Source organism: Chrysemys picta, chromosome 2 (assembly GCF_011386835.1).
Source record: "Chrysemys picta bellii isolate R12L10 chromosome 2, ASM1138683v2, whole genome shotgun sequence".
Lineage (NCBI taxonomy): Eukaryota > Metazoa > Chordata > Testudines > Emydidae > Chrysemys > Chrysemys picta.
This window is the reverse complement of record NC_088792.1, coordinates 56,189,102-56,212,870: the sequence shown is the minus strand read 5'-3', so window position 1 is coordinate 56,212,870 and position 23,769 is coordinate 56,189,102. Positions and strand designations below refer to the sequence as shown.

Sequence of the window (23,769 nt, the reverse complement as noted above, 5' to 3'; positions counted from 1 at the left end):
TATTTTTAGTGAAAGTCACGGACAGGTCACGGGCAATAAAGAAAAATTCATGGAAGCTGTGACCTGTCCTTGACTTTTACTAAAAATATCTGTGGCAAAATGGGGATAGGTGGGTCCCCACACCACCTGCTGCGGGGCAGCTGCAGAGCAGCTGGGAGCTGTGGGGCCCCCGCTGCCTGCAGCAGCTAGGGGCTGCGGGGTACCCCAGAAGCTTCGGGGGTCCACCCGCTGGGGCCAGGAGCTGTGGGGTACCCCCACCGCCCACAGCTCCAGGGGTCTGCAGTGGCCGGGAGCTTGGGGGTACCGTTGCTGCCTGTGGCAGCCGTAAGCTGTAAGGTACCCCCAACACCTGTGGCAGCTGGGAGCTGTGGGGTGCCACCGCCACTCATGGCGGCCGGAAGCTGCAGGGTACCCCCAATGCCTGTGGTGGCTTGGAGCTCACTGGGCCGCCAGAGGTGGCAGTGGTATCCCACAGCTCCCTGTCCCCGCTGGTGGCGGGGAACCCCTGCAGATTCCAACCGCTGCGGGCTGCAGTCCCAGAGGTCGCTGGAAGTCACGGATTCCATGACTTCCGTGACTAAATCATAGCCTTACTTATAACCTATATTTATTTGTATCACAAGTAATCTGAAAGCAAATCACGTTTCTTTTTAAAATTACCCCTTTTAGTCTTAACCCATTACACCTACACTCATGAAACAGACACTGAACACCTGTAAAATACAGAATTGATCTTCTCAGTGAGGAAAATACTATACAACCCAAGCGTGACAAAGCTACAATTGAACTATAAGGACATTTCCTTGTGAATGAGATTCACTCATATCCCCATGCCTCTAATGTATTATGCTATTACCACAGAGAATTTAAAAGATAAGTATTTTACCCTTTTTTGGTTAAATGTGAAATCAAGTGCTTTAGTCTGAGTTCAACCTCTTTGTGTGAAATGCCTCCTCTTGTGATGTCTAACATGTTATTGTCGTCTGTGGTTTGAGCCCTACATATGTAGAACAAGAACTGGATTTGGAATTCACGCAATTCATTATAATACATCTTGCCAAATTTGTTGTGAATTGTTTGCGGTCCATGGTATTGTGAGTGGTCCTTCTTAGATTGAAATGCAAAAATGCTTGGATGATACCCAACAATTTATGATTTTATAAGATTCTGCCCTTTTCTTTAATTAGAACTAAGATAAATTGTGCTTTTTATTTCAACATTAAATGTGCAATTCATGACTGTGAGGTCACAACTATCAATTGAGTTTTTAAAAGAATGAGGCATACATGGATTGTGTACCATTTCCATATACAGGGCAAAATTCATTGACTCTCACACATGCGATTGCCATGAGTCTTCTTGTCAGAGGGGTGTGTTCACCCTAAGAGACAATAGGTGCTATTTCTATCACTGCTATCTCTTAGATGTACCACCAGAGGGAGTAGCTTCAATTCCTTCCTGGAGACTTTACCAGGAACTATTGGAAAAAAATGTATGCACTGTTTCTTGTCAGTGCTGCCCACTTTCACCTGCACTAAGACCTCAGAGCCTTTTGCAAATGAGCTTGCAGACATATTCCACTATTACAGCCTTGTCTCAGGAAGACTTTCCTTCTTGAGAGCCTTCTGACAAGGCTTATGGTGTAGAAATTGTTGTAGAACCAGGAGTAACTCTAGCTCATTCTCTGTGAATAAAATATACATTATGTATATTATATATCAACAACTCACTTTTATTTGTACCATATTTGTACTGTGCATTAAAAAGTATCTGTAGCTTTCCAAGCCATGCATACAATAGAGGGCTGGAAGATGCAGGCTTTGCAGCAAGCCCACCTATTTAAAAATGGTGGTGTGGTGGTGAATTGTGGATGTGCCTTTGAGGGAGCAAAGCTCACAGAAGCAAGATTCCCTTCCTCCTGTGCTCCCCAGTCTATTATACACCTGTTTATTTTGCAATTGAACTGGCAGTTGTTAAAGCCTGTAACTCCCCTGCATGTCCTGAAGACGGTAGAGGGTCCTGGGTCCAGCCTAATATGAGGCTTTTTTCTTCTTCTTTGAGTAGTGTCCCTGTGGGTGCTCCACTTGAGGTGCACAGGCGCCCCAGGTGCCTTCTATCAGAGATTTTCAGCAGCGGTGCTCATTCGATCCATTCATGCTCCCTATCTATTCTCATGCCTCATATGACAGATGAACTGCGCTTGATTCCTTCTCGAGTGTCCTGGCTAAAGAAGTGCTCACATTCGTAGTGCTCACAGATACCTGCTTATTTGTTACTCTTATAGTTTTATTTTATTTTATAATTAAGTCTTTAGTTTTTTATTTAGTTCATATTTTAATTCTTTGGGGGTTAGTTTTTCCAATCACGGAGGTTTTTGCTTCCCATGTCCACCCTTCTCTACTGTTAGAAGACTGTTTTGTTTTGGCGGCATGCTCAAGTCCCCAGGCTTCAAATGTTACCTCACTTGTCCGGAGTCCTTCCCAGTTCACGCTCTCGCTGCTGCCTCCAGGATACACAAGTGCCTTCAAAGTGCAAAATCTACACTAGTTTTAAGAGTTGTTTCAGGAGTGACAGGGAGATTCAACTTTATGACGGAGTGCTCCCTTGGACCTCCTCTCTTTCCCCCCTCAGTACAGTGGTTTCCAAGTGACCATAGTGCCTCCTCTGCCTCTGAGAGATCTGCAAGTGGTGTGGGAAAGACTTTTACCAAGAGGAGTACTAAATCTCTTCAAGAAGAGGATACCTCTAAGATCTGATGCACAAGAGACCTCAAGCTCCTCAAAGGCTTCCATGGATGGTTCAAGCACCTCTGTACCGAGAATGCTAAAACAAAGTCCTTGAGCTCATCTAAATCACACAGTTCCTGACGATCCATACCAAAGAGTTCAGTACCATTGAAACATGACTGATCTGCTAAAAACCCCAGGGACTCCACACTTCGAAGAAGTTGGTACCACCAGCTGCACTGATTACATCTTTGGCACCTTGACCGACCATCTAGCAGTTGTTGGAACCTCTCACACCTTTGTTGGTACCACAGACCTCATTGTGGGAGCCTAGTAGGCCGCAGACATGGCACCACTGCATCTGGCACCGCAGGACTTTTTTTTGTACCTGAGTATCCTTTACTGAGCTCATTCAGACCTCTGGCACCTCATCTATTGATGGAACTGCCTGATTCCCCTATACCCAGGCATATGGAGAGACAAACCATCACTTCTCCTCTGCCTGTTCCTCCATTAGACTATGCAGATGAGAGTTCTTCAGACTCTGATTTCTGTTCAGTGGTCTTATTATTATCTATGTAGACCACCCTCATCTGAATCTGCTCCTTTGAGGGACACTTCAGAGCTAGGGTGCACTCAACCTGCTCTGCTCATTGTTACAATCAGTCCTGGATGCCTCCCCCATTCTCTTATGGTCCTCCCCGGTGGTCACATTGGGACCCTTGGCTGTTTACTGCCAACAGTTCTCCAGGGTTCTCAGCACTGTCAGGGAATCCGAGGGTCAGCAGTGTTTGATTCCCTCCATTTCCTCTCAGCAGTCTCCACTGCAGAAGGTGATGTGTGAGGAACAAGAATGGAGAGCTGATGTAGAAGCTATGCCACAGAGGAATATTTCATCATCCCCGAATGAAGTTGTTATACCACCTCCATATACAGCAGATGATTTAACAATTTCAGGATTTGATCAAAAGAGCGGTAGACACTCTTCGGATCCCATTAAAAGAAGTCCAGGAAACTCAACACAAATTGCTGGATATTCTTCACACACCACCTTCAGCACAGGTAGCCATTCCTGTAAATGAAGTATTGTTAGAACCTGACAAGACAATGTGGCAGACCCCTGGCACTGCCCTCCCAACAGCTAAGAGGGCAGACAAAAAGTACTATGTTCCTGCTAGGGGTTCAGAATTTGTATGTTCCCAGTCTACCTCTAGCTTCTTAGTTGTGGATGTAGTAAATGGACTCAAAAGATAACACCTTTCCAAGACTAACTCACATGATAATGACCAAAGCACTTGTATCTTCATGGTTGCAAAAGCTACTTGTCTGCCGTCCTGCAATTCTAGTAGAGTATAACCAAATTATCTATTCAAAATTTTATTCCTTTATTGAACACCTCCCAGAAAAGCACAGGGAACGATTTCAGGCCCTCGTCATAGAGGTACAGCTTCTTGCAAGGACAACTTTTCAAGCTTTTCTCAATGCTGTTGACAGCAGCCTGCTCCATCTCCACAGCTGTAGTCATGCGCTGAGCCTCATGGCTGTAATCTTCAGGATTTCCACATAAAATCCAGAGCACTATAAAGGACCTCCCTTTGGTGATCTTAAATTATTTGGCAAATCCACTGATGACTCCTTACATTCTCTGAAGGACTCTAGGGTGACTCTTCGCTCACTGGACATATATACTCCTGCAAATAAGAGGAGATTTAATTGGTCTCAGAAAGCTCGGAGATCTCTCCTAGCCCAGTTTCCCACCTACAATATGGTTCCAGAAACCCAGAATCAAAAGGGGAAAGTTATCAACCACTGCACCTGGATTGATGCAGCAGCCATAATCTGCAAAGTGTTAATTTTGATACCTCAGTTGCTGGACACAAACACCACTGCTATCCAGATCCAGTGCTGTACCACTCTGCCCCTTCTACCTTTTGGGGATTGTTTCTCCCATTTCCACAGCTCATGGGAACATTTGACCTCCAACAGATGGAGGTTGGAGGTCAAATCTTGGAGATTATAACATCAGGCTATTCCATCCATTCCTACCACCCTCCTTCCCCATCCTTTTGCAGGAACCATCTCAAGAGGCAAGAGGTTCTGTCCCTCCTCTGCTTAGAAACTGTGGAACCAGTTCCCACTCAGTACAGAGGAAGCGATTTTACTGCAATACTTTCTGGTTGCCAAAAACAAGGGCCAATTCAAGATCTTAGGATGTTGAATAACTTTATCAAGGTACAGAAATTCAAGATGGTAATACTCACAGCTGTTATTCCATCCCTGGATCTGGGAGACTATATTGTGACCCTCAACCTTCAAGACTTGTACTTTCTTGTTGTGGTAAATCCCTCTCACAAGATATTCCTATGCTTTGTCATAGGGCAGGACCCTATATCAGTATTGAGTCCTCCCTGTTGGACTCTCTATCACACTCATTGTGTTTACAAAAGTTAGTTGGCCCAGTATGTACTACATAAATTGAAAACATCCTCTTCCCTCTGTTCATAAACCGTCAGTGATGGAACTAATACAGAGCCCAGTGAATCCTTATCTTAGCAGTTGGTTTATCTGGCCTCCAAAACACTATACCCAAAGATCTCAGCAGACACTTCACCCCCCAAGATCATGCGTGGGCACTTGACAGATCCATCTCAAGGCAGATATTCCTTACCTGGGGTTTTCTGAACATAGACCTTTTCCCTGTTACTGTCAACTGGAAATGTGTGAAATTCTGCTTGAGGGGGAGGTCTTGGTCACTGTCCCTTGTGGGACACGTTTCTCCTTTCTTGGTGTTCTATATAACTTTCCTCCAATGCCTCAAATCCTCAGGATTCTAAAAAAAATTAGACTGGACAAAGCCACTGTAATCTTGATCACTAACCTGGCTGAGACAGATGTGGTTTTTCCACCTATCTCCCAATGATGCCTATTCTTCCCTCTAAGGATTTGGGGAATGTTTGTCACCCCAGTCCACTCTGACTCAGAAGATGGTATTTGGATGGCTCATGGGGTTAGAACTCTCCTGTTCCAGAGAGGTTCAAGAAGTCCTGTTGAGCAATAGAAAGAAATCCACCAGAAAAACATACCTTCAAGAATGGAAAAGATTTTGCCACTGGTACACTCACCATCACCTTTTTCCTGTTGACATGACACTCTTGGAGATTCTAAGAATACATTTTCACTCTAAAGCAAAGAGATCTCTTTTGAGTTCCATTAAAGTTCACCTAGGGGCCATTGCAGTATTTCATTCTCTTGTGGAAGGTTTCTTAGTATTTGTTCACCCTGTAACTTTCAGATTCATCAAAGTGTTATCTAACCTATTCCTGAATGTCAAAGAGCCCACTCCAACTTGGGACTTGAACTTAGTTCTTAATTGTTAGATGAAACTTCTCTTTGAGTTGTTAGTTACCTGCACCCTTTTAAACCTTTTCATGAAAACCACCTTTTTAGTGACAGTTACCTCTGCTTGAAGAGTTGGTGAATTAGTTGAATTTGATAAAAAGCAACAGAGGGTCCTGTGGCACCTTTGAGACTAACAGAAGTATTGGGAGCATAAGCTTATGCTCCCAATACTTCTGTTAGTCTCAAAGGTGCCACAGGACCCTCTGTTGCTTTTTACAGATTCAGACTAACACGGCTACCCCTCTGATACTTGAATTTGATAGTGGATCTCTTTTATTTTGGCTTCTAGGGTAAGGTCTCTCTGTGATCAGACTCCCACAGTTCTCACCCAAAGTCGTCTCAGACTTTTGTGTAAATTAGACAATTCATCTGCCAGTTTTCCACCCTAAATATCATTAGGGAATGCTGCCTTTTACACTTTAGATGTCCTATTAATAGGACAGAACTAAACCTTTTCAAGATTCTCCAAGGCTTTTTGTGGACAAAGTTAAAGGGTTCAGCCAGAAACTTTCTAATTGGATTTCCGGCTGCATTTCTGCTGCTAGGCAGCTGCTAATGTGCTGTGTCCTCCTAGGGTCATAACTCATTCTACCAGATCTCAGTCCATATCTGTTGCCCCAATGAAAGATGTTCCTAGCCCAGAAATCTGCAAAGCTGCTATTTGGGCTTCAGATCATACCTTCTCAAAACACAATGCTTTAGTGTATGCCTCTAGAGCAGATGCTACCTTCGGTTCTACAGTTATGCAAACAGTTCTAGACCTGGTTCTGAAGCTCCCACCTCCTTCAGAAGGTAATGCTTGGAAGTCACCTCAAGTGGAGCATGAAGGAGCGGTTACTCACAGTGTGCAGTAACTGAAGTTTTCCGAGGGGTGTCCCTAAGGGGGGTTTCACTACCCACCCTCCTTTCCCTCTGCTTTGGTGTCTCCTCTCTATGGGTTTGAGTGGTGGAGAAGGAACTGAGGCCAGTTCATCTATCGCAGCCCTATATATTTTTGATAAGGGGCATGAGGATAGTGAGGGTGCATGCACAGGCTGAACAAGCACTGCTGCTGAAAATCTCCAATCGAAGATGCATGGGGGCACATGTGCGCCACAAGCCGAGCACCCATAATATACCCATCTCAAAGAACTGCACAAGGTGAGTAACCTCTCCTTCCTTTTTCTCATTATTAGTTGGGAGTAGGAAATGGGCACCTCTCCCACCCATCTCTTTGTCAGGGGAGGTTGATCCTGCCCTAACTGTAGCAGAATGACATGGGGAGCCTCCCAGTTGATGAAAAGTCTGCGGGGGGAGAGGAGGCCTTCTCTGGAACAGAAGTGTGTGTGAGTAAAAGAGGAGGTCCTTGGCATGATAGACCCTTTCCTCCTAACTTTAGGCTGACAGGCACAGAGCGGTTTGTCATGAAAAGCTCTGTCTTTAGACTGTTTAGGTCATTTAAAAAACAAACAGAAAACCACACTCTACCAAACAAACAACTGCAGGCAGCTAGGGAATAACCTGCCTACCATGTCCCTTCACATCATTTCTCTGTCTGGTGGCCAAAGAATTTGTCCATAGGACAGATAATAAGCACAACATAATGCCCACTCTGGGACTATGTTGTTGTTACCTAGGAGGAAATACTCCCTCAGAATCATAAATATTTTCTACTGCTGCAGAGTGGGAAAGGCCCTATATAAGAACATAAGAACAGCCATACTGGGTCAGACCAAAGGTCCAACTAGCCAGTATCCTGTCTTCTGACAGTGGCCAATGCCAGGTGCCCCAGAGGGAATGAACAGAACAGGCAATCAGCCCTTTCCCAGCTTCTGGCAAACTGAGGCTAGGGACACCCTCCTATCCCATCCTGGCTAATAGCCATTGATGGGTCTATCCTTCATGAATTTATCTAGTTCTTTTTCAAACCCTGTTATAGTCTCAGCCTTCACAACATCCTCTGGCAAAGAGTTCCACAGGTTGCCTGTGTGTTGTGTGAAGAAATACTTCCTTTTGTTTGTTTTAAATCTGCTGCCTATTAATTTCATTTGGTGATCCCTAGTTCTTATGTTACGAGAAGGAGTAAATAACACTTCCTTATTTACTTTCGCCACACCAGTCATGATTTTATAGACCTCTATCATATCCCCTCCCCCCTTAGTTGTCTCTTTTCCAAGCTGAAAAGTCCCAATCTTACTAATCTATCCTCATACGGAAGTGTTCCAGACCCCTAATAATTTTTGTTGCCCTTTTCTGAACCTTTTCCAATTCCAATATATCTTTTTTAAGATGGGGCTGTACTCATCTGTACTCAGTATTCAAGTAATGGACATACCATGGATTTATATAGAGGCAGTACAATATTTTCTGTCTTATTATCTATTCCTATTCCCAACATTCTGTTCGCTTTTTTGACTGCTGCTGCACATTGAGTGGATGTTTTCAGAGAACTATCCACAATGATGCCAAGATTTTTCTTGAGTGGTAACAGCTAATTTAGACCCCATCATTTTATATGTATAGTTGGGATTACGTTTTCCAATATGCATTACTTTGCATTTATCAACGTTGAATTTTATCTGCCATTTTGTTGCCCAGTCACCCAGTTTTGTGAGACCTCTTTGTAGCTCTTCTCAGTCTGCTTTGGACTTAACTATCTTGAATAGTTTTGTGTCATCTGCAGCATTTGCCACTTCACTGTTTACCCCTTTTCCCAGATCATTTATGAATATGTTAGGGTGACCAGATGTCCCTATTTTATAGGGACAGTCCTGATATTTGGGGCTTTTTCTTATATAGGCACCTATTACCCCCCACCCTCTGTCCCAATTTTTCACACTTGCTGTCTGGTCACCCTAGAATATGCTGAATAGTACCAGTCCCAGTACAGACCCTTGGGAGACATCACTGTTTGCCTCTCTCCATTCTGAAAACTGAACATTTATTTCTACCCTTTGTTTCTTTTAACCAGTTACCAATCCATGAGAGGACCTTCCCTCTTATCCCATCACAGCTTACTTTGCTTAAGAGCCTTTGATGAGGGACCTTGTCAAAGGCTTTCTGAAAATCTAAGTACACTATATCCACTGGATCTCCCTTGTCCACATGATTGTTGACCCCCTCAAAGAATTCTAGTAGATTGGCGAGGCATGATTTCCCTTTACAAAAACCATGTTGACTCTTCCCAGACAAATTATGTTCATCTATGTGTCTGACAATTCTGAGGTGTTTATGTGCCAGCAGACAAAGAGGCAGCTCTTCCCCCTGCATAGAACCTATAAATTCAGTTTATAAACTGTAACCTTGTGTCTTGGTTCCTAATCAAAATCACAATTACATTTATTAATAAATACCTAAAAAACTAAAATAAGTGAGCATTAGCATAAAACGAGTCTAGGGTGGTATAGCTAGTGATTGTGTGCAACTTTTTCATTTTTAGGGTTGGCTGTTCCTTGGTTTGTTGTTTATTTATGGTCCAATTCTTCTGCCTTAAAATCAGTGACAAAGCTCCTATCAGGACCATAGTCAGTCATGAGACTTGGTGTGAGTGAAAAAATGTTACTGTTACCGTTGTGTGCTAACGTCTGTGTATGCCATATGGAGGATTCATTTTAAGCGTAGTATAATGAACTGAGGAAGAAATTTGTATTGAAGCTGACCTGGTTTGAGATCTTCTAAATGACTGTTTGTTGTTAAATTCTGTCTCAGGATATGGAAGTAAAATGACTGAATGTCACTCAATGCACTATGTGTCAGTAATATTTAAAGTTTTACACTGGGGAGGAGGGTTGTTTCATATTGTGTGGGCTTTTCCCCCCAGGCAGTGTCTTAAAATCTGCAGTACTTTATTTCTTATTTTTGGCAGTGCACAAGAGCAAAAATTTAATTTGCTATTTTCTAAAAGTGCATTGTGTTTATGTAATGGATTTCTGCATCAGTTGCAGCCTGTAACACAGTTAAGTGTTTTAATTTGCAGAACACCCACATCAAGACTTGTTTGTTTTTCTGATAAGGAAAATGCCAGCTAAGTTAGTCCATATGTTCTGTTCAAATAAGAAGAGGCACATTCACATGGAATGGCCAGTCTTAAAATTGAAAAAAGTAAAATGAAACTAATGTAAAACAAAAAGTGTATTTATGGGTTATAATTTATTTTATATTAACTTTAATACAAAGTAAATAGTTTTCTTTTTGAGAAAAAAGATCCGTTTGGATTTTAGGTGCTTTTTAGCTTAATACTGTATATATTGACAACATTAATATGTCTTAGAATGAAAGTGTGTAAAGTTTGTAATTATTTATCTCAGAAAACATTTATATAATCTTTATTTTCCAGTGCATAGTCACTCTGTTAGAAGACTTGAAATGTATTCAGTACAGTAAAATGTAACAATATTAAAAAAAAAATTGTGTTGAGTGGGGTATTAAGATAAGGGTTAAAATTATGGAGCTCTATCTAATAAAACATGCTGTGTACAGCTGCCAGTCCTGAAGAAGCTCAACAGGACTCTGGGGCTCCACAGCTGCAGAATCTATTTCTGATTTTTCAGGGAATATTGGAAAACCTCCATACTCTTTGTCAGGCTTAAAGTCCCATATTAGGCATCTTTCTTGCTCCCTCTACAGAAAGGAGGCCCTGACACACAAAGGCTGATCATGAAGTGTCCAGATAGGCAAAAATATTCCCACTAATTTCAACTTCTGTTGACTTTAGTTAATGTAGGTATTTTGTAGAAATCATTCAAAGTTGTGTTCTAAGTAGAGTTTGGCTTTGGACCAGATACAGAAATTCTTATTTCACTAATGTACTTCTCTTTATTACAAAGACATTGTTATCTTCATGATGTTGAATAAATCCTCAGGGACTTTGACTCAGTGACAAATAACTTGAGTTTAAAGAATAGAACAATACTGGTTTTCAGAATTTAACTAGTAAAGTTAGACTCTAATGTGTAAATTCGAATAGAGCTACATGACATTTAAGTTGCATTATGTCCTTTGAATTACTCTGACAGTACTATGACTGAGACCTCACACAGCACATTCAAAATCAGGGCTGTTATATAGCGTTGTGAGACCCATTTTTGTGGTCTTTGATATCATAAATCAATTACTGGATAAGAACCAGCCATACACATAGCAATTTTTTTTCCATGTCCAACAAATATATTGAGGATAGGGTGACCAGATGTCCCGATTTTATAGGGACAGTCCTGATTTTTGGGTCTTTTTCTTATATAGGCTCCTATTACTCTCCACCCCCGTCCTGATTTTTCACATTTGCTGTCTGGTCACCCTAATTGAGGATGATCTTCATTTACTTTACTTTTTCATAACACATCTGTATGTGTCAAAACACAACAGAGTGGAAAGTGCTTAAGCAGTATTGGCCAAGTTCAGTTGCATCCTGCTACACCAGGTCAGAATTTGGCCCAGTGTGTTGTGGTATATTTTAGTCGGGTATATGGTATTGTTGGGCTACACCTCCTTTGGGTTTGGTTGTAAAGCTAGGATGAAAATTGGAGCAATTCATAAATATTGGGCACAGTTTTGCTTTTTGTTGCACACGTAAGTAAAATTTCTGGGTCACCTGAATATTCATTTGTCCAGATCCTGCATTTTCAATCAGAAATTATGTATTTCTTATATAATTGTAATCTTGGTTAGAATGTCTAATAAAGAAATGGCCAGGACACGCACAGCAATATAGGAACACACAGAACACAAAAATCAAAGAACAAAAATTTGAAAAAGTCCTGCTGCTTGTATTTAACATTTATTATGTTACATGCTGTTTTACTTATAAATACAGATTGACATCTAGTGTCTCAAAAAAGAATGTAAGGTAGTTTTAATAAGACTTGGTATATGTTAGATGAATCTCAGTTGCTTATTAAAACAAGTTTAATAGTTACTAATTTTAGAAAAATAAAGAAGCCTGCCAACAAACCAGCCATGGGACCTGGGATCTACACAGATAGTTACAAACTATAATTAGCAACCATGAAAGTAGCACAAAGCAAACATTTTTAAAAAACAGCTACAATATCAAAAAAACCCAAACCCTCAGTGATAGTGTTTGAGTGTTTTGTAAATGGGAGCATATACTGATTAAAATGGGGAAGAAATCTTTTAAACATTCATGTTTTCATTCACTTTTTAAAGGCAAGTGTAATCTACACTAGGATATTTTAGGTCTATCCCCATCTAGTGGCTGGTCCACACACAAGATTTATGAGTCTGCTACTGCTTCCAGCTGGAGGATTTATTCCTTTGGATCAAGTACTAGGGGCTCATTCTTTTAGTGCTGAAAATCCAGGATATAAATCCCACTGTAGCCCCAATCGAGATTGGTTATTTGATAGACAGAAGGGTATGGATTCCTAGAATGTAGGGCCAGAAGGGACCATTATGATCATTGTCTGACCTCTTGCTTAACACAGACCATATGATTTCCACAGAGAACATGTTTTACACCCTGAAGGCCCCTAAAGCCAATCTGTTGAAATTTTAACAATTCTGTAGCTGTTAAGCTGGAGCAATATATATTTTAGAACTAATTCCCATCTAGTTAAATAGTTGCCTTATTACATATATGGACGGGAATCTGTTGCAGTCTTAACTACTGGTGTCTACCTTTCTTCATGGCTTTGGAACTGCATGGACATCCATGAGCTTCTGATGAATCTATTATCACATCATTTTCTGTGTATTTAGAAGGATTATGTTGTGATCTGGTGTGAAGTAATAAATGAAGTAACAGCTTGTCTTTTACGTTCTTGAGTCAAGCTCCAATTTTTATTGGCACTTATATATTTCACTGTGTGTTTCATTAAATGAAATCTGTTTCTTTTATGTCCTGTGCAGAATGTGAAGGATGATGGGCAGCATGTATGGAGACTGAAACACTTTAACAAGCCTGCCTACTGTAATCTTTGCTTGAACATGTTAATAGGAGTAGGCAAGCAGGGTCTCTGCTGTTCCTGTGAGTATATGTATTTCAGTGAGCATTCTCTAGTACTGCTGCTTACTAAGTGTTACATTCACAGTAGATCTACTAGATCCTCTGTATCCATGCTCCTGCTGCCATATTGAGTATTTTTCCTGTATTTTACACTTGAGTGTTTGAACCAGTTTTAAATTCTTCAAACAGTGAGACTTTCAAAACCTCCTTTGAGAGCATATTCTGTATTATAATGACCTCAGTATTAGGGCATTTCCTCTTATATTCTGCGTAAATGTACCTTGGATTAATTTCTTCTTGTACATCCTGGTTGTGGTGTGACCTTAAATATTTCTTCTCCTTCTCTGGTATTTCTCCCTTTAAATAATTGTAAATAGTTATGTTATTCATATTCTTCCTTAGTCATCAACTAGCCCAGGTACTGTATAGCCATATTTAGTTATTCTAATCTTCCTCATAATTCATTCTGTCTACCATATTGGGGCCTGATTTTCAAAGTACCAGGTTCCTAGTACTGGCAATCAGTTTACATAGATGCTATGATTTCCTCTACAATCATAAATAGGGTTGCCAACTTTCTAATCGCACAAAACTGAACACCCTTGTCCTGCCCCCGGCCCTACATCCTGCCCTGCTGCTTCTCCGAGGCCACGCACTCCATTCACTCCATCCCCCCTCCCTCAGTTGCTCACTCTCCCCCACCCTCACTAACTTTCACCAGGGTGGAGCAGTAGGTTGGGGTGCGGGAGGGAGTGAGGGCTCTGGCTCGGGGTGCAGACTCCGACGTGGGGCCAGAAATTAAAAGTTCAAGGTGTGGGACAGGTCTCTGGGCTGTGGCAGGGGGGTTGGGGTGTGTGTGCTCGCTTGGGGCTGGGGATGAGGGGTTTGTGGTGCAGGGAGGGGGTGCAGTCTCAGGGCTGGGGCAGGAGGTTGGAGTGAGGGAGGGCGTGTGGGATCCAGATGGGGGTGTGGGCTCTGGGATGGGGCCAGGGATGAGGAGTTTGGGTGCGGAAGGAGGCTCAGGGCTGGGACGGGGGGAGGGGTACAGGAGGGGGTGCTGGGTGCAGCTCCGGGAGGAAGTTTGGGTGCTGGAAGGGGCAGGGGGCTGGGGTGCAGGCTGGGTTTGGGGTGCAGGCTCTTGGAGGGAGTTAGGGTGGGGGAGGGGGTTGGGGTGCTGGAGGAGGTTGGGGTGCTGGAGGAGGTTCAGGCTGCGGGCTCCAGCCGGGCCGTGCTTACCTCAGGCGGCTCCCAGTCAGGAGCACAATGGGGCTGGGGCTAAGGCAGGTTCCCTGCCCTAGCTTTGCACAGCTCCCGGAAGCAGTAGCATGTCCCTGCGGCCCCTAGGCAGAGGGGCCAGGGGGATCTGCGCACTGCCTCTGTCTGTAGGTGCAGGAGCTTCTGCAGCTCAGCGTGGGGGCATTGTGCAGAGCCCCTCTAGGAGCCGGATATGCTGGCAACTTCTGGGAGCCACATGGAGCCAGGGCAGGCAGGGAGCCTGCCTTAGCCTTGCTGCACCTCCGACCGGACTTTTAACGGCCTGGTCAGCGGTGCTGACTGGAGATGCTAAAGTCCCTTTTCGACCGGGTGTTCCGGTCAAAAACCGGCTGCGTTGCAACCCTAATTATAATGCTTGATTTATGTCACTCATCCTCGCATTCATACATTTGAAGAGCTTAAAGAGAGAAGGGATCCTTAGATCATCTACTCTGGCCTCCTTTATATCAAAGGCCATTAAATGTCACTCTTATCCCATATTGAACCCAATAATTTGTGTTTGGCTAAAGCACAGCTTCCAGAAAGGTACCCTGTCTTGATTCAGAGACATCAAGAGATGGAGAATCTGTCACTAGCTTTGGTAGTTTGTTCCAGTGGTTAATCACTGACTGTTTAAAACAAAACAAAACAAAAAACAGTGCCTGATTTCCTATTTGAATTTTAGCTTCCAGACGTTGTTTTTTGTTATAACTTTCTCTTCTAGATTAAAGAGTCCTTCAGTAGCCAGTATTTTCTCCCTGTAAAGGTACTTACACACTGTAATCAAGTCACCTCTTAGTATTCTTTTTTGATAAATTAAACTGATTGAGCTCTTTAAGTCTGTCATTGTAAAACATTTTCTCCTTCCCTTGAGTTAAAAGTAGCCCATCAAAGGTATATTGACATATCTTTCTGAGCAAGTAATTGTACTGATGAATTTGAGACTACCAATTGTCAATAAAGGTGGCAGAATCAGACATTTACCTTTTTCAGTGGCGGACACTGTCCCATTTAGGAAATGAATCCTGTATATATTGGTTTCCACATCAAATAATCAAATTCATTGGAGTAAAATAGCCCTCTTTATTCTAAACATTTTAAACAAATAGCAATCTAGCAACTCCCTTTTCCCAGGGCGTGACTGCTGACTACTCCGCAGTCCCCTTTTCTGCTCTCAGCTCCTGGGCTTTATATAGGCTGCTCCTGTTCTCATCCAGCTGAGCCTCATCTAATTAATATCTGCTCCCTGACTTCTCCTCCAGGTGCAGCCAGGGCAGTTAATTTGTCCAACTAGCCACCTTAATCCTTCAGGCCTTGTGTGGGGTGGACACACCATCACAGGGACAAGGAACGTTGGGTCTGCCATTGAGGAATGGGAAGGGAGGGGGCATGGTCCTGTCCAAGTCTGGACAGATCACAAGAATTTGGAACATCTACAGACAACCTGATGACTCAACCAATTTCAGATTGGCTGGGTATTTTCTTCTCTTGATTTGACTTTTTACGGTTATGTACTGTCCAGGGACTACAATCAGGAAGGTGGACATCTGGTTTCGGAAGGACGAGTACCATTAAGTGGAGTAGGAAGCTCTCACCACCATGCTTAAATGCTCCCACTTTGTCTGTGGGGGCATCAATGTCATCTGACAACCACTATCCTAATTCTGCTCCCAGGTGATCCATTTGTGGCCTCAGTCTGTCAGTCTCTAAGAAACACTGGTGTCTCCTGAGATTCAAGCTTCCACCTGCAATGAGACCTCCTCTATTATATGGATTGCTTCTTGGTTTCTGGCAGGAATTTCTCCACCTTTTCGGCACTGAGCCCTTCACCTCAACAACCTACCACCTGCAAACAGTTTCCAAACTGAAAGAGTCAAGCAGACTTTGGAACAGTACTGTCACTGTTTTTAGAATTTCCATCAGGATGATTAGTTTCCACTGCTGTGGTTCTCGTACAACAATTCAACCTACGCTTCACCTCAACAGACTATATTCTTTGTGAATTCTGGTTTTCGTCCCCAGTTTCATCCGGACCTACCAGATGGCTGCGCAGTCCCAGCAGCCACAGACCCAGTCCTTCACCTTCAATGAATATACAGTACCAAGAATTCAAAGAGCACTTACTTGCGTCTAAAGAATCTCATCAGCATTATGCCAGCCAAAAGCAACAAGCCAGCTCTCAACTTGCCATAGGGGTTAAAGGTTGGACTCTTGTCCCAAACTTGAGAACAGACCGCCCTTCCACCAAGCTCGACCACCAATACTTGGATCCTTTTCAGATCATTGAGAAAATAAACCCAGTGCCCTTTAAGCTTCATATCCCAGAATCCATCAAGATTCACTCACTTTCATGTTTCCCTCCGCAAGCTGTTTGTTAACAACCCCTTCCCTGACTGGGTAGATGCTCCTTCACTCCCCGTAATAGTCCAGGGGCAGAAAGAATACGAAATCCAGCCAAAGAAATACAGGTCTTTGATTCCTGATGGGTCAGAGGAAAGCTCCAGTATCTGATAGACTGGAAGGGGTACCGGGCCAGAGGAGCAAATCTCGGAGCCAGAAGAAAATGTTCACACTCCCATTCTCTTCTGAGAATTTCGCCAAAGATATTCTGACAAGCCAAGGCCGAGGGCCCCTAGCAGGAGCCCTCAGGGTTTGAGCTGGGGGAGGTAATATCAGGAACTCAGCTGGCTCTGGACACAGTCTCCTGGCAACACAATGAGCATGATTGGGCCCAATAGCTCTCATTATGTGACTGTGCTCCCTGGTTGGACAGAAGAGCCAGCACATCATTTAAGCCTTGTAGCAACAATAGTACATCAGCTGCTCAATATGTTCTACGCCTACAGTTGTGTCACATCTGCTTCCTGTACCTGTCTTTTTGCCAACCCGTTCCTGTTTGTGCCTCAGCCCTAGCCTCTACCTTCCTCCGAATTCTGACTCTTGGCTCCAATCACTGGCTTGTCTCCTGGCCACAATTCCATTTCTGTTTTGACTCTTGTCTCCTGACCATGACTCCAGTTCCACCTTCCAACTCTCTTTTGACAACTAGGCATGGCTCCTGTTCTGACCACGAGGTCAGACCGCCTACATCCCAGCATATGGCAGGTATATTCTGTTCTGTTGTAGATATCAGTAGTATGAAAATAGGACTTTCCCTGTCTAGAAAATAAAACTTCCTTGGAAAAGAAGAGTGCTCCTGTTCGTAAACTTCCTCATTTGCATTTACCATCACTGTCTCTTTTTGCTGTGATAGCCTTCTCTTTTCTTTACTTGCTATGTTGCTTGACACTGAATTGATCATTTTTCAGTAGTGATCATCACTTTGTAGGGAACTTAAGGGTTCCTTTCAGTTTCTTCAAGTAAGCAAGTAGGAAGGGGCCTGATTTTTTTCATACGAAACCACTCCTACACTTCCATATCTTCCTGAAACCCTCCTCCATTTCTTCTACCTAATAAATGATTCCCCTCCCACATATTTTTGAAGCATTGCTATAGATTGCACTTTTTTTTTAAAATTGTGTAGGGGGAGAAAAACAACAGCTAGAGAACTGCAGGGGGCCCCACCATCTCTCCATGGCACAATCAACAATGTTACTCCCTGCAGTTTGTCTGATTAATGGCTGCACCTCCCACTGGGTCTGTGTAATAGGTGCAAGCAAGGTGTTTAGAAGTGCTTTGTGCTTAATTGCTGTCAAGGCCAAAAGCATGAGACTTATCTGATGCAGGCAGACATTCATCCTTAGCTTTAAATAGCTGAATCTATTCAATGCTGTCATTATAAGCACTAGCATTATTTCCTCATCAACGCACAGTGATGCACTAATGTTAACTATTCAATCATCACAGAAATATGAGAGTAGAGCTTTATAATTGAAGTCAGGGGAGCTTTGCATCATAAACTGGCACTTTTATATTCCCCCTTTATAGATAGTGTGATCTTTATAGACAAGGTTTGTCAATAAAGACAAGTATGTAAAACTGATGGTAGTGGATTTAGCAAAGGAAGCTTCTCTGTATAGGAGTAGCGTTATGGCAAGCAAGAGTTGAACTTTGGATGATTATATGAAATGCATGACAACAATAGCTATCTGGAAATGAACTAATCAACCATTTAAGATTTATAAATCAATAGAGAGAATAACATAAACTCATTGGCTTTTATTTTCATGCTTACCAGCTGCTCTCTTGCCTATAGTTGTAAAATATAGATTTCTTCCTACTAGCAAATGACACCAAACCATTTGGCAGTCATCAATTTGTCTTTAATATTATTGTCGTTTGGTAATTATTGTGAAAAATTTTAGTGAGGACTGATTTAATTAAGCATTTCCTGCTGTGCCATGATAGAGCATTCTGGGATTTTTCACTTGCATAATATTTCCTGTACTAATTGGCCTTTTGTATTGGATGGAAAAAACAGCCTACTTTGAGTTTTTATTGACTGATTGGATTGATTAAATAGTAGTAGATATGAAACCGAGTTCTACTAATGTCATTTTTTATAGAAATGTAGTCAGAAACAGCATTAACACAGTCTTAACATGCTTCTCTTTTCAGTTTGCAAGTACACAGTCCATGAACGCTGCGTCTCAAGAGCACCTGCCTCTTGTATCAAAACATATGTGAAGTCCAAAAAGAACACTGATGTAAGCCTGTGGTAGCGTTTACTTTGGCATGTAGCTGTTAAATTTGGCAATCCTACCTACATCTGCACTTTTCTTTCATAGGTAATGCACCACTACTGGGTAGAAGGAAACTGTCCAACAAAATGTGATAAGTGTCACAAAAATATAAAATGTTACCAAGGCCTGACTGGACTTCATTGTGTTTGGTGTCAGATCACAGTGAGTACCTACAGTGAAAATATTAGCACTGATAAGGTAGGCTGAAAACACTGCAGCTTCCTTTTACAGATATCTAATGCAAAAGGTCTCTTTCAATTTTATCATCAGTTATGGTCAGTGTGCAAATGAGATTGACATGTTCAGATTACTTATGAGTGTCTTTAGGTGGTATAGCCTAAACACACTGAAACATATTCTCTTCTCTGTGCCAACATGTGAATCCATTAAACTTAATGAGAGCTGTACACATGTTTCTGCAGAAGAATAGAATTCATTATAGTGCTTCCATCTGTATTTTATAGAAAGATCATAAATGTTTTTCATTGTGGATAAAAGTAAAAGGCAATATCTCTGTGAAGTTAGGGCAAAATCACACCCTATGTTGCACTGTGGAATAGAGGTAATTAATTGCATCTTTGCCCCGAATAAACAGCAGAGCAGAATGTTTTCATAGCACATGAAATTTAGTAAAAATAGAGGGCCAGGAATTCCATGCACCAAATCCAGTCTTCCTCTAGCTAATGTGTATTCAGCAGCAACTGTATGAACATTCACGGAACACTGACTTTGTTGGTGGACAGGCCTGTCTTTACCCATATGCAAAGTACGCAGCTGCGTAGGGCACCAGGAAACTTGGGCAAAACAAATTTCCTGGTGCCTGGCACAGCTGTGTGCTGCTCCAGCCCCTGCTCTGGCTCTTCCCCAGGGCCCCTGCCTGGCTCCACCTTGCCTCTTTCCTGCCTCTTCCCACTCCTGCTCCGCCCCAGTCCTGTGCCCACGCCCCTGAGCTCTGCAGCATGGCCAGGCCTACATTCACTGGCGGCGGGAAGTGCAGACCCGGCCCCAGCCGCGCCGCTGGTGAGTGCTGGGGGGTGGCTCCTCCTGCCCCCCAAGACAGCCCCCCCCATGGAGGCCTGGGGACAGCCCCCCCCGCTCCCTCCCACAGAGGCTTGCCCCCCCGCGGGAGGGCTGTGTAGGGCCCCAGAATAGCTAGGGACAGCCCTGTTGGTGGGCTCTTTATGGTAGAAGAAACAACATCCAGCATCTCTACTCCCAGTCACTGTGCTTTCAGGATTTGAATCTAAATGTGGAAAAAGTCAGTACTTTATTTATTTCTTTATTTCTTTATTTATTTTAATTCTGAAATATTAAACATTTGTTCAGTCTTCTAAAGAATATCATGTGACAATCACTTGTGAATTTAATTTAAGTTCACTTTTTAAACATAGGACTAGTAGAAACTTTGAAACATCATAGAAAATAGGTCCAAATTATTTTCAATTATATATGTTAGGATTACAGATCTAGCAATATTTCAGGGAGGAAAAATATATAGCCCAGATTGCTGTCGAGATTTGGGTAGTTTGGTTTGAGAGTAAAACACCTAAGCCAAATTTTTCAATGTGGGTAAGTAACTAAAGTCGCGCAATTATAATCTGCATTTAGGTGCCTAAATAAGAGTGGTATGATATTTTCAGAAGTGATGAACATCTAAAACTCCCATTGAAGTGAAAGTACGCTGCAATGCCCTGCACCTGTGAAAATCATACTCGTATTAATTAGGTACTTAAATATAGACTTGGGGCCAGATTTTAAAAGGCATTTAGGCACTTAGGAGGATTTTCAAAAGCTCCTAGGTGCCTCGGACCTATTGCAGTTAAGAGCATAGGTGCTTTTGAAAAATCCCTCAGGTGCCTAGATGCTTCTAGGATTTGAGGTGTAAATTAGAGATGGTCCATTAGTAAAACACCTACTAGTTTTTCCAACCTTTAAAAATATTTCTGCTTCATTTTTATACCACTTCTCGTATAATATTCATTTCCCTTTTAATTCTAGTTCAGAGCCCTTTTTAACCCTTTCTCCTTCCATAACTATCACTGTAGGTATAGAAACCTGCTGAAATGCCTTAAAGCTACCAACTTAAAACCAAAACAAAACACATATATTTGTAACAGACACACAAGTGACTTTTGAATGGCCATATTGAAGATATTAAAACTATCACCACTTTTTGCAATCATATCTTTTCACCTGCTTATATACAGCATTCCTGCTGCTTGTTGATGATATATTTAGTTGCAGTATGAGCAGTCGTCAGATTCAGAATTGCCTTGAAAAACCTATCTTGCATCCATTTAAAATGTGTGCCTTTTTTTTATAAATGAAGAAACAGAGAAACACAGAGAAAAAGAATTTGGCATTGTGTAATAATGCTCTTTAACAAGCACTGTATTTTAGCAAGCCAGTGCTGCTGTATGTTTTGTTTTGCAACTCAGTTAGCTACACTGAATCTCTCTTTTGGCCTGATTCTTAGCAGGCAATAGGTTTAAAAGGTGTCTTGAATCACCTCTCTTGCTTTTATAGCAAAACATCCATGGAGAGGCAGGAGTTCCTATCCCTGTTCCAGAAGCTGATTCATTCAATGTATTTCTGTTTTTTCTTGACCTTTTAAAAGTGATGGGGCCATGGCCCCCTGTCCAACCCCCTCCCCCACCCCCCCATTCCGGCATCCCTGGCTTGGGAGGAAGAATATGGTTGTCTGTCTCTGCATGGATCTCCAGATTTCACTACAGCCTCTGCAGTTAGAGGTCCACATCCCCTCCAAGTGGCAGCAAACTCTTCCCCCAGAGGGGTTGCTGGGTCAGAAATTTCATGACATTCACCTTGAAGTTTTCTAAGCAAGTTTTCCCCTCTTGTGGGTTTCTCTCCAGGATGGAGATACAATGTGTCCTTTAGTATTTTGTAATATTGATTGTAATAGGGCTTTTTTTCTTTTAGTTTTATTTTTGGAGGTAGCAAGAGTAAAGATGTGCAGATTAATTCTTACAAGATAAGACCCATTTTAGACATCCGTTCTACCTCCAAACCAAATCACAAACTTTTCAGAGTTTCAGTATGAGTTTGGCTAATGAGACCTCCTTCCCTGGGCTACTGGTTTGCTCTTTGTGACTCTCTTCCTAATTCCCTATCCAGCTGTGTCCTGCCTTACAGCTGGTCTTCTTTTCAAGGCTTCTTTACAGACCTCCAGACTTTCCTTCCTCTTCCCTAAGTGAAGTCATCCTACTTCAGGCTACTCCACAAATTCTTGGCTTTCACTACAGTTCCTCATTTCCACATCTAGGCATCTGGTTGTGAGATAAGTAATGTAAACTAGCTAGCTTTGTGGACACGGCGCTATTGCAGGGGGAAGGCTACAAAAAGGTTTATAAAACAATTATTTTTTAATATGAGGTGCTTAGTATATTACTTTACTATCTCACTATGTTGTTTTCATTAGCTATAGCATGCACATCTTCAGCTATTCCTTTTATTTCCTATACCTCACTTCTGTTGTCAAAGATCAGCAGAGACTAATAAGAAGATTAAGCTATTTTTTTCAGAGATAAGTTTGCTTGCCACTGAGTAGCAGAGCTGCTAATTATCACCGAGTGTGCGAAGATACTTTTATTTGATGTTACATGGCCTAGTGTGCATTAATTATGGTACAAGTAGCCTTACCACTGAGGCAGGGAATTAGCATGACAAATGCTTTAGATTACAGGGCTACCAAAATACCCTCACAATAAGGCTTTAATACTCAGAGTAAATCCAAACTCATTAACTTTTATTTTCCGTTGCTAAGTAACTGCCTGAAAAGGTAACTTTGCAGTATAAATGAATACGGACAAGACTAATACTGGGTGTCATTCACTTCAAAATTCAGAAATATTATGTCTACATTATACTGTGCTAGATAACTTTTATCAAAAGTGTGTTACTATTAAAGTGTATATATCATCTACTGAATTGATTATATTGTAAGTTTGATACCGTTAATGCCAACATGGATAAATCATCTAAAGAAAAATGAATCACTCGCTCACTGGAAAAATATGATTTATAGGAGCAACTGTTGAACTACATATTTTACATCACCTGCTGAATGAAATATCACCTATTGAGCTAGATGCTGTATGCTACATATTAAACCACTTAATAAATAAATTAGATATATTTCCTAAAGTTTTAGATGCTTAGTACACCCGGGTACCCTCTGTAAATTAAAATATACATAGCTGCTAGTAAAACACATGAATTTGGAATTATGCTCTTACGTGACGTGCACATGCTATCTGACAGACTTAATATGCAGTATATTAAATCTATGTAGAGATAATAAACTACACCAAATTCCACACTATAAAGTGGTATTTTTATTGTGATTGTCTGCTGATATTGTAAACCATGAAAATGAAACTTGAGTGGATTGCATCTGTCTCTATAAACAGAGATAACATTATAGCTTTGTATTGTGTTTGGATGCGTATATTTAAAATATGCTGTTTAGGGAAATTTGAATTAAGTTAAATTCTAGGGCACCAATGAGAAACCTAGACTTCTATCTAATTCAAACTATTTTTTCCAACAGTTTATATCATTAATTGTATTTCTTAATGTTTTATGTTGGCTTGAACTTCTACAGTCCCTCCCTTTCTTCTTTGAATATAGCAGTAACTCAGTGCTTTTTAGTAAATAACCTTTGGAATATTCTCTCATTGTTTTGAGAGTGGAACTATTCTCATTGCTCTCAAAAGAATCTCCATGTTAGGAAAAAATGGAGAAG

General features: G+C 41.8%; 1 protein-coding gene across 6 annotated transcripts in view; it reads left to right on the top strand.

Annotated features, from left to right (window-relative positions):
• Positions 1 to 23,769, top strand: part of DGKB (diacylglycerol kinase beta) — a 525,201-nt gene that overhangs the window by 165,651 nt on the left and 335,781 nt on the right. For all 6 annotated transcript variants that reach the window (XM_065583181.1, XM_065583182.1, XM_042856642.2 and 3 more), the window contains exons 10-12: positions 12,972 to 13,089; positions 18,880 to 18,968; positions 19,050 to 19,166. In XM_065583181.1, the coding sequence (XP_065439253.1) occupies positions 12,972 to 13,089; positions 18,880 to 18,968; positions 19,050 to 19,166 (324 nt within the window). The remainder of the gene's footprint in view (positions 1 to 12,971; positions 13,090 to 18,879; positions 18,969 to 19,049; positions 19,167 to 23,769) is intronic.